This window comes from Hemiscyllium ocellatum, chromosome 9 (genome assembly GCF_020745735.1).
Source record: "Hemiscyllium ocellatum isolate sHemOce1 chromosome 9, sHemOce1.pat.X.cur, whole genome shotgun sequence".
Lineage (NCBI taxonomy): Eukaryota > Metazoa > Chordata > Chondrichthyes > Orectolobiformes > Hemiscylliidae > Hemiscyllium > Hemiscyllium ocellatum.
The window spans coordinates 98,718,906-98,731,352 of record NC_083409.1 but is presented as its reverse complement, the minus strand read 5'-3'; the positions used below and the strand labels follow the sequence as shown (position 1 = coordinate 98,731,352).

The 12,447-nt window shown below is 38.1% G+C and overlaps 1 protein-coding gene across 7 annotated transcripts in view; it reads right to left on the bottom strand.

The window, feature by feature from the left end:
* Positions 1 to 320: 320 nt before the first annotated feature.
* The window catches only part of znf644b (zinc finger protein 644b), a 170,970-nt gene continuing 158,843 nt past the window's right edge, over positions 321 to 12,447 (bottom strand). For 6 of the 7 annotated variants that reach the window (XM_060830606.1, XM_060830603.1, XM_060830608.1 and 3 more), the window contains 3 exons: positions 8,433 to 8,555; positions 2,859 to 2,961; positions 321 to 2,537 (listed from right to left, as the gene is read on the bottom strand). In XM_060830606.1, the coding sequence (XP_060686589.1) occupies positions 2,345 to 2,537; positions 2,859 to 2,961; positions 8,433 to 8,555 (419 nt within the window). In that variant the 3' untranslated portion in view covers positions 321 to 2,344. The remainder of the gene's footprint in view (positions 2,538 to 2,858; positions 2,962 to 8,432; positions 8,556 to 12,447) is intronic. The other variant, XM_060830610.1, reaches the window with a different exon arrangement.

The window sequence follows — 12,447 nt, the reverse complement described above, 5'->3', positions numbered from 1 at the left end:
AAACTTAACGAATTGGTTGGCATTACATCTAAACCGCTGTGGAGCGCTGTAGGAGACCTTATGGTGCTACAAATCAACAGTCTATATCTTGCAATTAGCTTACAAAGAGGTCAACAAGAATCAGCTGGATTGCAAAATTAAGAAATAAAACAAATGAATCACAGAAGAAGAGCAGTTATACATTACTCATTATTTACGTTTGCAAATTGATGTCCTTCATTGTTATATACGCCACTATAATATTTATATATTCAAATAATAATCAGTTTATTGAATAAAGTAACTGCTAGACAATAAGGACACAAGACCTTTAACCATAATTAATGTATGACTGTACATTTTATTTCTGCCACTAGATAAGTAGACTTGTAGTAATAGCACATTTTCACATAGTGTTTACACAGTTTACTTACAAATATGAGCGTGCACAATCACGTCTGAGCACTTGATACCATGTACCAGTGTACTTGTTCCATATACAGTAATTGTATCATCAATTTTGTTAAAATGCTTAAAGTATACAATGATTAAATTTTGGGAAACTCATAACTGTATGGAGACCTCGAAGTTATAAAGAACATGCTTTTCTTTACAATTGGGATTGTAGAGAAAAAATATAGTTTTAAATTATCCAATTCATGAAATATAGGGAGCTCAGAAACAAAAGATAAGCAGGAAGAATAACTTTTTAGCAAATTAAGAGCTACACTGAATTAGTACCTGTAAACCTATTTCTGCAAGTAACTAAATTGGTTAATTACTATCTCAGTCTATTTTAGAAAATACAAATATAAAATCCAATAATATCCATCTTAATAGCAATGCACCCCATTGTTTCTGTACATGCTATACTAATAAAAGACAAGTACATACATTTTGTTGAGATGTCCTCAGTGAATACTGACCTTTGCATGGAACAAAATTTATATTTAAAGGTCTGTTTCTAAAAACATGATAAATCTAAAACATTCGAATGCCAAATGTACAGCAATACAGTAATCACTAGACTTGGGGAACTATCTACACACTACTATATTCAAAAATGGCTTGGGGTACTAGAAAACTTGCTACCAATTTGTTAAGTGTATTGTTATAGGGCTATAATTCCTCATAATTGCTTGATAGCAAGTAGCCATATACAGATTTCAATTTCATCAAAACAGATGAAAACAGTATCAGAAATAAATTGAGAACAAAATAGGTAAATAATATTGCTACTTAAAAAGCACGCTTAGAATGTTTTAGGCCAGTAAAAAACTATTTATTGTCAAATGTTGAATCGTGCACTAAATATATTTTAGACTGGTTTCTCAAGGGAAGAAACACCATATGCATCATGCTTTACAATATTACCAGTGTTAATTTCTTCATAATTTTCAAGTAGTCTGGGAGTCAAAGTGGTTGATTGTTCAATGTACAATGATGCTAGAAGTCTGAATTCATGAGTAGCCTATTGGTAACATACTTGCTTCAAACAGGCACATTTTCATTCTTCCTATCATGAACATATGTTATTCTAAAATGAATCGTGTCCTACATCCTTAGGTGAATTGCACCTCTTGCAGCCAATCACGGGACAGCACTTATGGCAACTAGGCCACTCTGCCCTCCTGGCGAGAAAAGGGATGTATAGCTGCAAGCAGTTTGCAATGGCAGAAAAATTAGGATAGCAACGAAATAAAATACTTTTGATAACTAAATTAACTTTTCATTGCTGAAAGTACAACAATATGTTGAAAACTGTAATTCAATTAAGTGAATATTTTGTGCAAATTTACATTGAGCACTACTAAGACTTTTTTCCAAAATTATGCAGCCAAACCATTTCTTGTGCAAACAAAGATAACTACCCACAGTGGATGTACACAATGCTAAACAAGAATATTGCTTCCTTGCAAAATTGGAAGTTAGAATAGTGTTTGTAAATGTGTCAATGAAATTTTATGCTTCATTTCCTGCTGCCATAAGGTTCCTCAGGCAAAAGGACTATTTTTCTGAAACGATTAGGGAAATATCTGACTAGTGATATATGCAAATTCTTAGCAAATGTAAAATGTTCTTCAATGTATCTACAACTTTGACCAAATTGTGACAAATTTAAACAGAATTTCTAAAGCTGATGGGCTGCTGGTGATCTATTTATTGATTTGCAATTCCAAATAGATGCATAATTATTTGAGGTTTTTGAGAAAGTCATGCCATTTAAAATAATTCCAAGGTTATAAATAGTTTACATTGTTGCATTGATCTTTCATAATGGGAGGGCAGAATGTACTTTTACTAGGCGCTTATGGCAAAACACTACGTTAAATTTACAGATTAAGTAATCACAATTCTGAAAAAGTTAGGAAGCTGCCTGTGCCATTAGCAGAGAAAATGATGATTCAGTTACTGGAAAATTTTCTTTTGATGGCAATGAGATTTCCACCATTCCAGCACCAGTGCGAGGAAGATTTGCATTAACGACATGCCTCTGCAAGTGCTTGATCCAATCTTCTTGAACAGAAAGTGGACCTCGGAAGACCAGATCACAGAACCTGTAGCGAGGCAATAAAATCATAATTCTGGTTAGTACAATTACACTTATGCTTATGCCCACATAGCATGATTTTAAAATTCACGATAGCAAAGCATAGTTTTGAAAGAGTGTTAGAAAATCTGAAAATGCTTACTGAACTGCAAAGCAAGTGATGGAAAGTAACCAGAAATTTGGTGTTCAATTTCTCCTACTTCTAAGAATACTTGAATACTTCATTACGAAATGAAAAATACTTAATCTGTCACAAAGTAGTCTCACTGTAGAATGCAACATAACAAATTAAGTCTGCAAGTTGACCCTGAAACAGCAATCCATTCACCTGCATTTGAGCACATAAGCATCATCAAGTGAAGGAACAAATAGGGAAGACTTCTTCTTGGTTCCTGACCGTGATCGTGACCTCTTCTGCTTGCAGTCAAAAGCTGGGAAAAGACATAGGAATGTAATTATTCTTCATGTAAACAATAAACAATTTAAATGAAATATACTTTATGGAGCAAGTTTCACAAAAATCAATAAATTAATAACAGGGCATTATTACAAATTTTGAAACTAAATTTCCTCAGTTACCAGTTTGCACAATTGTAAATATTTGAGATAAACACCAGAGAAATCCAGCTAGTTGTTAAAAGTTAAAAGAATTTCAAGGAAAACAGTTCTTGAAGTAGTCAGCATCTTGATTATGCACAATTTTTAAACCATGGTGACACCATGGTTTCTTTAGCAGGTTAAAATACAGTGAACAATAAACATCTATATTTACAGAAGGACCAAAATTGATCTCTCACCTATACTGACCTAAATTGTGGCTTTACTACTCCCTGATATTAAAAAGGGAATCCATTTCTTATCCATGGAAACATTTATTTGGCAGATGAGAACAGAATTTGGCTCCGCTGTGATGATACATATGAAAGAATAGCCTGCTATTGCCTCACTATAATCTTGTATGAAAAAGAGTACCATATGGGTGAGCTGCTAGAGGATTGTTATAAAACCACAGAACTATATACCAGCATGAGTCATATATTCATTAGGTGGTGAGAGGAGATGAAGAAGTAAATTGGTGAAAGATAAACACACCATCGTCTACTAGAAAATTTACAATAATCATGCCAATACCATTGTACATTTTATCTATTTAGATTGGAAAGAATTTCTTCTTTAAAAAAAATCAAATTTTAATGCTTAGAGAAAAGCTCAATTAAAATTACAAGCTATAAATAACAGTATTTTGCAGAATAATAAATGTCATTTTAATTGCGCAAGAACTGGCACAGATCAAAATAATTTCACTGTAATGTATAGAATATGCTTCAGTATTCAATCACTTTTGAAGGTGAAATATAACACTGTAGCAGTTTCCATTTTAACCAATGCAGCTAATATACAGATGGTGCTATCATCCAGACCACAAAACTGGAGGGTATGGTTAGGAGGATAATTACAGACTTCAGCAGGACATAGACAGGTTGGTGGAATGGGTGGACACATGACAGATAAAATCTAATGCAGGGAAGTGTGAAGTGATGCATTTTGGTAGGATGAATAAGTAATATAAAACAAAGGATATGATACTACAGGAGATGTGGGGAGCAGGGTGTATAAATACACAAATCACAGAAGTTGGCAGAATGGGTTGAGAAACAGCTAAGGCAAATGAGATCCCAACCATTTGTAAATAGAGTCACGGAGGACAAAAGCATGGAAGTTATGGAGAATCCGAACAAACAGTAGGTTTGGCCTCTATTGGAAGATCATGTCTATTTCTGAAGAAGTGCTTTAGTTGAGGAATTATGAACTTTTATATACATAGACTGGTAAAGCTGGGAATGCTCCTCTTCGTAAATGTGAAGAAAGGATTTGATAAACCTGTTCAGAAAGACAAGACGACAAAGGAGATAGGGATAAACTATTCCAATTGGTGGAAAGATCTTAAGGCAACTGACCAAAGAATCAGAGGCAACAGAAGGAAACACTTCTTTAAAAAGTGAACAGTTAGGATCCAGAATGCGCTGCCCGAGAGCATGGTGCTGGTAGATTAAACATAGCTTTCTAAAAGGAATTAGAAAATTATCTTAAAGAAACGTGTAGTGTGTGCCAAGTTGGTTCAGTGATTAGCACTGCTGCCCACAGCACCAAGGACCCGGTTCAATTCCAGCCTCTGTCGACTGTCTGTGTGGAGTTTGCACATTCTCCCGGTGGTCTGTGTGGGTTACCTCCTGGTGCTCTGGTTCCTCCCACATTCCAAAGATCTGTAGGTTAGATGGACTGGTCATGCGAAAGTGCCCATAGTGTGCAGGTTTGTGTAGGTTAGGTGGACAAGCGATGGGAACTGCAGAGTTACAGGGATAGGGTAGAGGGGTGAGTCTGGATGGTATGCTCTTCAGAGAGTCATTACATACTTGGTGGGCCAATTGGCCTGTTTCCACACCGTTGGGATTCTATGAGTCAGGATCATGGGGAAAAAGGCAGGGTAGTGGGACTAGCAGATATGATCTTGGAGAATCAGCATGAACATGGGCGGCACGGTGGCACAGTGGTTAGCACTGCTGCCTCACAGCGCCTGTAGACCTGGGTTCAATTCCCGACTCAGGCGACTGACTGTGTGGAGTTTGCACGTTCTCCCCGTGTCTGCGTGGGTTTCCTCCGGGTGCTCCGGTTTCCTCCCACAGTCCAAAGATGTGCGGGTCAGGTGAATTGGCCATGCTAAATTGCCCGTAGTGTTAGGTAAGGGGTAAATGTAGGGGTACGGGTGGGTTGCGCTTCGGCGGGTCGGTGTGGACTTGTTGGGCCGAAGGGCCTGTTTCCACACTGTAAGTCTAATCTAATCTAATCTAAAAACATGACAGGCGAATTGTTGTCGAAAGATTCCATGAGTTTCTAATATAATTTTGCTTGTAGTTAATAGGTTTTGTTTTGCATTTTGGGTTTGAACACAGATCCTTAAAAATTAAGCCCAATGTACTTGGATGACTGGCATATCATTGTCTGCTTTGAGCATAATTACGAAAAATTCAGAAGATTTCACATTTTAGAGTTATAATTAATTACTCCAGCAGAAGAAGTGAAAGCTTTTGAGTTGGAACTAGGGTTAACTGTGAGGCCACAATTTCTAAGCCTGATGTTTTACGTGCATTTCATTGCTGGTTGGACTAGAAATTGAGATCAGAATCTGTACTGGACTAAGGAGTGAGCCTTTTAACCAGTCTGGATAATATTTGTGTGCACTTGTGTTAGAGGTGATGTACTGCATTACGATCAGGAAACAACAGTTGTATTGCCTTAATTTACAATTACCTAATAATTTTGATTATATACTTCAAAAGAGTGGCTCCCCTGATTGTAGCAGTCAAACAGACAATCCACTTTACGTGGATTGAGTATGGACTCAAAATTAGCTTTATATACAAACATGAATTCACAGCAAGAATAGACCTTACTCTGTCCCTCAAGGGACAAACATCCTTTCTCCCTTCACTCTGTCAAGTCCCTACATGTTTCAAAAAGATCACCTTTCATTATTCTGGACTCCAATGAATACAAGTCCAGCTTGTCTAACTTTTCCTCACAAGTTAACAAGATCCCAGGTATCTGTCAAATGAATTTTCTCTGAACAGCTCCCAATGCACTTGCATCATTTTTTAATGAAGGAGACCAAAACTGTACACCATATTGCAGATGTGGTTTCATCAATGTTCTATACAATGGCAGTAAAATTTCACTACTTGGATACTTTATTCCCTTGCAATAAACAACCACATTCAGTTTGCCTTTCTAATCACTTGTTGTACCAACAAACATTGCGATTCGTGTACCAGTACATCCAGATTCTTCTGTATCTCAGTTCTACAATCTCTCTCCATTTAATATGCTGCTTTACCACTTTTCCTGCTAAAGACGACTAGATAACATTTTCCCAGCCTGAAAAAATTTGTGCCACTCATTTGAACTATAATCTTTGTAAACCCCTTGTATCCTGTGTGCAACTTACTGTTTTGCCCTTGTTTCATCAGCAAATTTAGCAAGCATACATTCAGCCCCACACTAATTTCTGCAGTATATTACTTGTCGCATCCTACCATCTATCATTATGCCCACTCTCTAATCATGGCAATACATTATCATAATACCACAATCAATTACTTTATATGGCAATCTTTGACGTTGCACGTCAAGTAACTCTAATAATTTTAGTCAAATATGACTTTTCTTTCACAAAACCAAGCTGATTCTACTTGATTGCATAATGATTTCTAACTGCCCTGTTATAACTGCTTAATAATAGATTCCAGCATTTCTTTCTTCCAGGTATTAGGCAAACCTGCCTATAGCTCTCCGTCTCAATCCTTTCTTGGAGAAGAGTAATATTTGCTTTTTTCCAGTTGGACAGGACCTTCTCAAAATCTGGAAAATTACCTGAGGGATGAGGTCCATCAAGGAGACTTGTCATAGAGGCATCCACCACAGAAACAGGTCCTTTGGCCCAAGTTGTCCTTGTGACCAGGTTTCCAAAACTGAACTAGTGTCACTTGCCTGCATTTGGCCCATTTTCCTCTGAATTTTTCCTACCTACCCTGGGAAAATATCTTGGTGATTCACCTTGTCTATGCCCCTCATGACTTTATAAACATCTATAAAGGTTATCCCTTGATATCCTAATCTTCAGAGAAAAAAAGTCCCACTGCTGAATTGTGCCTTGTAGATGGTGGACAAGCGTTGAGGGAGTCAGGATGGGAGTTACCCACCTTTGATGTGCTCTTGTAGCCAGTGTGTATACACGCCAAGTCCAGTTGAATTTCTGGTCAATGGTAACCCCAAAGATATTGATTGTGGGGGAATTCTGTGATGGCAACATCACTGAATGTCAAGAGGCAGTGATCAGATCGTCTCTTATTAGGGATGGTCATTACATGGCATTTGTGTGGTACGAATGTGACTTGCCACTTGTTAATCCAAGCCTGCATACTGTCCGGATCTTTTTGCATTTGAACATGGACTGCTTCATTATCTGAGAAATCACAAATGGTGCTGAACACTGTGCAATTATCAGCAAAGATGCCCACTTCTGACCTCATGTTGGAAAGAAAGTCATTGATAAAGCAGAAGATAGTTGGACCTAGGGTACTACCCTGATGAATTTCTGCAGACATATCCTGGATCTGAAAAAACTGACTTCTAACTACCACAACTATCCTTCTATGCGCCAGGTATAACTCCAACCAATGGAGAGTTTTCTCCAATACCCAGGGATTCCAGTTTTGCTAGGGCTTTGATGCCACACTCAATCAAATGCAGCCTGGGTGTCAAGGGCTATCATTCTTATCGCATCTCTGGAATTCAGCTCTTTTGTCCATTTTGAACCAAGGCTATGAGATCAGGAGTTGAGTGGTCCTGGCGGGAGCCAAACTAGGTGCTGATTGTTAGCACTTTCAATCATTAGTAAAATGATGGAGAGTAGACTGATTGGATGGCAATTGATTGGGTAGGATTTGTCTTGATGTGTGTACAAGACATTACCTGAGCAATTTTCCACACTGTTGGGTAGATGCTAGTGTTGCAGCTATCCTGGAATACCTTTCCAGGGAAGTGGCAAGTTCTGGAGCACAAGTCTTCAGTACTATTGCCAGAATGCTGTCAGGGCCCATAACCTTTGTACTGTTCAATGCTTCCAACCATTGTTGATATCACTTGGAGTTCATCTGCCATTTCCCTATTTTCCACTATTAATTCCCAAGACACTCTCTCTAGTGTTTACATCAATTATTCAAGCACTCAACAGTAACAACGTATTTTTGACAAGTTATTGTTGCTGCCAGTTTTAAAACATTTCATGCCATGTATTTGAAGCACATCAAAAGAATTTGAACATGAAAAAAAAATGAAGACTTACGAGTGCCAGTCAGATCCCCAGCTTGTTTTCGTCTTGCATAGACTCTGAGATGGTTTGCCAAGCTAACTGCACTTGTAAAAGTTGCATGGCAATGAACACAAGTTCTTAATTTCACAGGATGCCCTTTTGTCAGGAATGCAAAGTTATAATTTAAATTAGAGACGTGCTAATTTAGTTATTGTTACTTATGGTCAGCAAGATCAATCAATTTGGAAGATTCAAAAACTTCCTACCCAAGTTAACTTTGCATATCTAAAAAATAATATACAGCACATTAAAGTACTCATTTTTGCATTTAATTAAACATGTTCTATCTAGATTACATTTAACACACCTCTTTTCCTACTTCACAAATTCCAACTTTTCAATCCTAAATTAATATTCTCTATAAAAACACTTAGTAGATACAGCTGCAATTCTTATCATTCCCAAGGCTAATGCTCATAAGGAGTGATTAAAAGCCTTCATAACTGAATGAATTACATATACACCACATATTTTATTCAATCACTTACAAGTTTCCAATATTGTGGCAGGACAGATATTTAAAAAAAAAGCACAATGCATGATCAATCATTAAGCAACAGGCTGCCCAGGAAAACTTCAGACGTATCAAGCACACTGGAAATCAAACAGGACTAAACCCAAGCATTGACAAATTTATAAAGGCAGTGGTTACACCAATATTGCAAGAAACTGTTCAGGGAATGGGGAGACTGTAAATGGCTCTTTACATGAAATAGCTGATGAAGGCATGGGAGGCAAAGTGGTAAAAAAAAACTGGTGAACAGCTGTTGAATACAACACTTAAATTAGTTTTGTATAGTCATCATTTTGCATGTGCAGTCAATAATGAAATCTCATGATTTGTAATTCTGATGGCTGTGCTCAAACCATTGACTGAACAAAAGAATAGACAAACAGCTACGCAACCATAGAAACAAACTCAATGTGCTATTTTGTGAATAAATGTATGTAAAAACTGGAATGCAATTTGTCATTAGTGGTGGTCATTGCTACATTTTTAATATGGTGGTTATAAATAGAGAAATCGAAGACAGCTTTTTATTCGATGGTGGTTGTAAAATGTAGTACACAATCTCAGGTGCATCTAAAAATGCCATAAACTTTAAAAAGGAATTGCAAATACCTGACAGATTAATCTGCTAAGCATGTGTCACCATCATGGTAGGATTGTCCTTTTACAAATACACTATCTTTCAAATGAAACTATGAAATTCAATAAATTATGCAAACATAAACAAAAAAAACTTGGCATCTTGTGAGCAATTTTCACTCAATGGGAGAGAAGTAACCAAGAATAGTCATGTCATGAGATTCGTGACATTTATACAATAAAACTACTTTCAGGTTGGCTCTAATAGTGGGAAAGTTGAGAACAAATAACCAGGATGAGTGGGAATGGTGCTGTTTAAAGCTATTCTGTACCCCTTACAGGGAAGTTCAGTGTACTTTGGAACACAACTGCTTTGTTAGCATTGGAATACGATGATTCTTGGTTGTGTACCCCAGTTGCTCCACAGTTTGCCTGAGGTATAGATTTATAGAATCCCTGCAGTGTGGAAACGGGCCATTTGGCCCAACAAGTCCACACTGGCCCTCCGAAGAGTAACCCACCCAGACCCATTCCCCTACGCTATTAATCTACATTTATGCCTATCTAATGCATCTAACCCACAGATCCGTGACATTTAACTTAGCCAATTCATCTAACTTGCACATCTTTGGATTGTGGGAGGAAACTGGAGCAACCGGAGGAAACTCACAGACAGTTGCTCAAGGCTGGAATCGAACCTGCGTCCCTGGTGCTGTGAGGCAGCAGCGCTAATCACTGAGTCACCATGCTGCCTTAAGTAGTAGCAAGGTCACCAGAAGGAAGAAAATCTTCTACCTCTTCAGATAGTAAAGGGTTAGAGAAAAGGTAAACAACCTAGGTATTGCTCCAAGAGATGGAGATAAAGCCACAAGATACCCAATGACTGGCTCAAACTGCCAAGACATCTGTTCATAGTTTATTTCAGTTGTACACTGTCTTTCGCTATTTTCACTGTATCATCAATTAAAACGTAAGATGTCCCAGTCAACAGAGCTTCTTCCTGCAAATTCTTTTAGAGTGCAATTGCAAGTAGGAATTCTTCCCACTGACACATGCTGCACTATTAGGTTTTGCATTGATGCCTGCAAAGTCAAGTACATTAGTTAACGATACTCAATAATCTGGAGCAAGCCCCATGTTCCTGCTTCACAGACTCCACAGGGAGAGAGATTAAGTCTTCGACTCAGGCAGATAGGTCATATATCCCTGTTTTGTTCACGTATATAAAGTCACAATGTCATAACAAAAACAGAAATTAATAAGAAAACCCAGCAGGTCTGGCAGCACCTGTGGAAAGGGGAGTTAACATTTCAGGTCCAGGGACCCTTCTTTGGAACTCATTTCTCTATATACAAATGTCATCATACCTGCTAAGTTTCTCCAGCGTCTTTTTTTGTTTTCATTTTCCAGTGAAAGGAGATTTTTTTGCACAATGTTACAAATATCACCTACTTCACTGAAATAGCCTGATGAATAAAATTTGGGATCAAGTGATTTTCAATTTCAGTGAAGTGCTGATTGTAGTTGGTGTTGCAGCAAGTTAGAATAGAATAGCGGTCATAAATATGTACAGCACTGAAACAGACTCTTCGGTCCAATTCATCCATGCTGACCAGATATCCTAAATTAATCTAAACTCATTTGCCAGCATTTGGCCGAAATCCCCCTAAACGCTTCCCATTTATGCATTTATCCAGATGCCTTTTAAATATAGTTTTGATTCATGGAGGAGCAACGAGTTAAATAAAACAAAGAAATGTGGATGCTGGAAATCTGGAACAGAACGCTGGAGGAAATTAGTGAGTATGGCAGTATTTGTATACAGAAAAAAGAGTTAGTGCTTGAAGCCCAATGACCCTGCATCAGCACTCTTTGTTACAGCTGAGGTACCTGACCTGTACATTCAAATGGGCTAAAACCTGATGCAACTATGGAACTCCAGACATTTACTTGTTACTACTACTACTCATCCTTTAGCCACAATGACATTCTAACTAGAATTTTCCAGAAGTTCCTGGCTAAAATCCTGCATTAACTCAAACAAATAACTTCCTGCAAACTTTAAGGTCAATTCTGGTAGCCACTGTAAAGCCATTGCAAAATCAGCTAGAAAAATCATCAAGCTAATTAGTTAGATTTGATAAAGTGTGGCGCTGGAAAAAGCACAGCAGATCAGGCAGCATCTGAGTTGCAGGAGAGTCGCTGTTTCAGGTATAACTCTTCATCAGGGCTGGGATGTGGGGATTTGGGGGGGGGCTGAGGAATAAATAGGTGGTGGGGGTGTAGGACTGGCAAAAGGTAGGTGGGATGGCGATAGGTGGATGAAGGTAGTGGTGATTGTGATAGGTTGGTCGGAACTATGTAGTGGATAGGTGGGAAGGCAAATGGACAGGTGGATCAAATCAAGAGGGTGGAACCAAGTCGGAAGGTCGGAGGGCAGATTTGGAAACTGGTAAATTCAACATTGAGGCCTTGTGGTTGTAGGCTTCAGAGACAGAAGTTTGTGAGTGGCCTTGTTTTGGTGAAGGCAGCCCAGAAGGGACATGTTATTGGGGGAGTTGAACTGGATGGCCATAGGTAGGTGGATTGGTTGATGGGTATGGACCCGAGACGTTCCCTGAACTGTTCTGCAGGTATGCTCTTTGTCTCTGTGGTTTCCTCCACATCATCAAGAGTAATGGATGCAGTAAATGAGGTTTGAGGATATGTAAGTCAATCTTTGCCAGATTTGGAATGATCCTTTATTCCTTGAAACTAATTAGCTACCCAAGAACAGATAAATAATTACTTCAAAATATACTGGATAGAGAAATCTCAATTATTCCCACCCATGATCAGCAGAATTATTGTAGAACTGATGATCTGTTAATGCCTCATTCTGGGTTCCTAATAAGCATA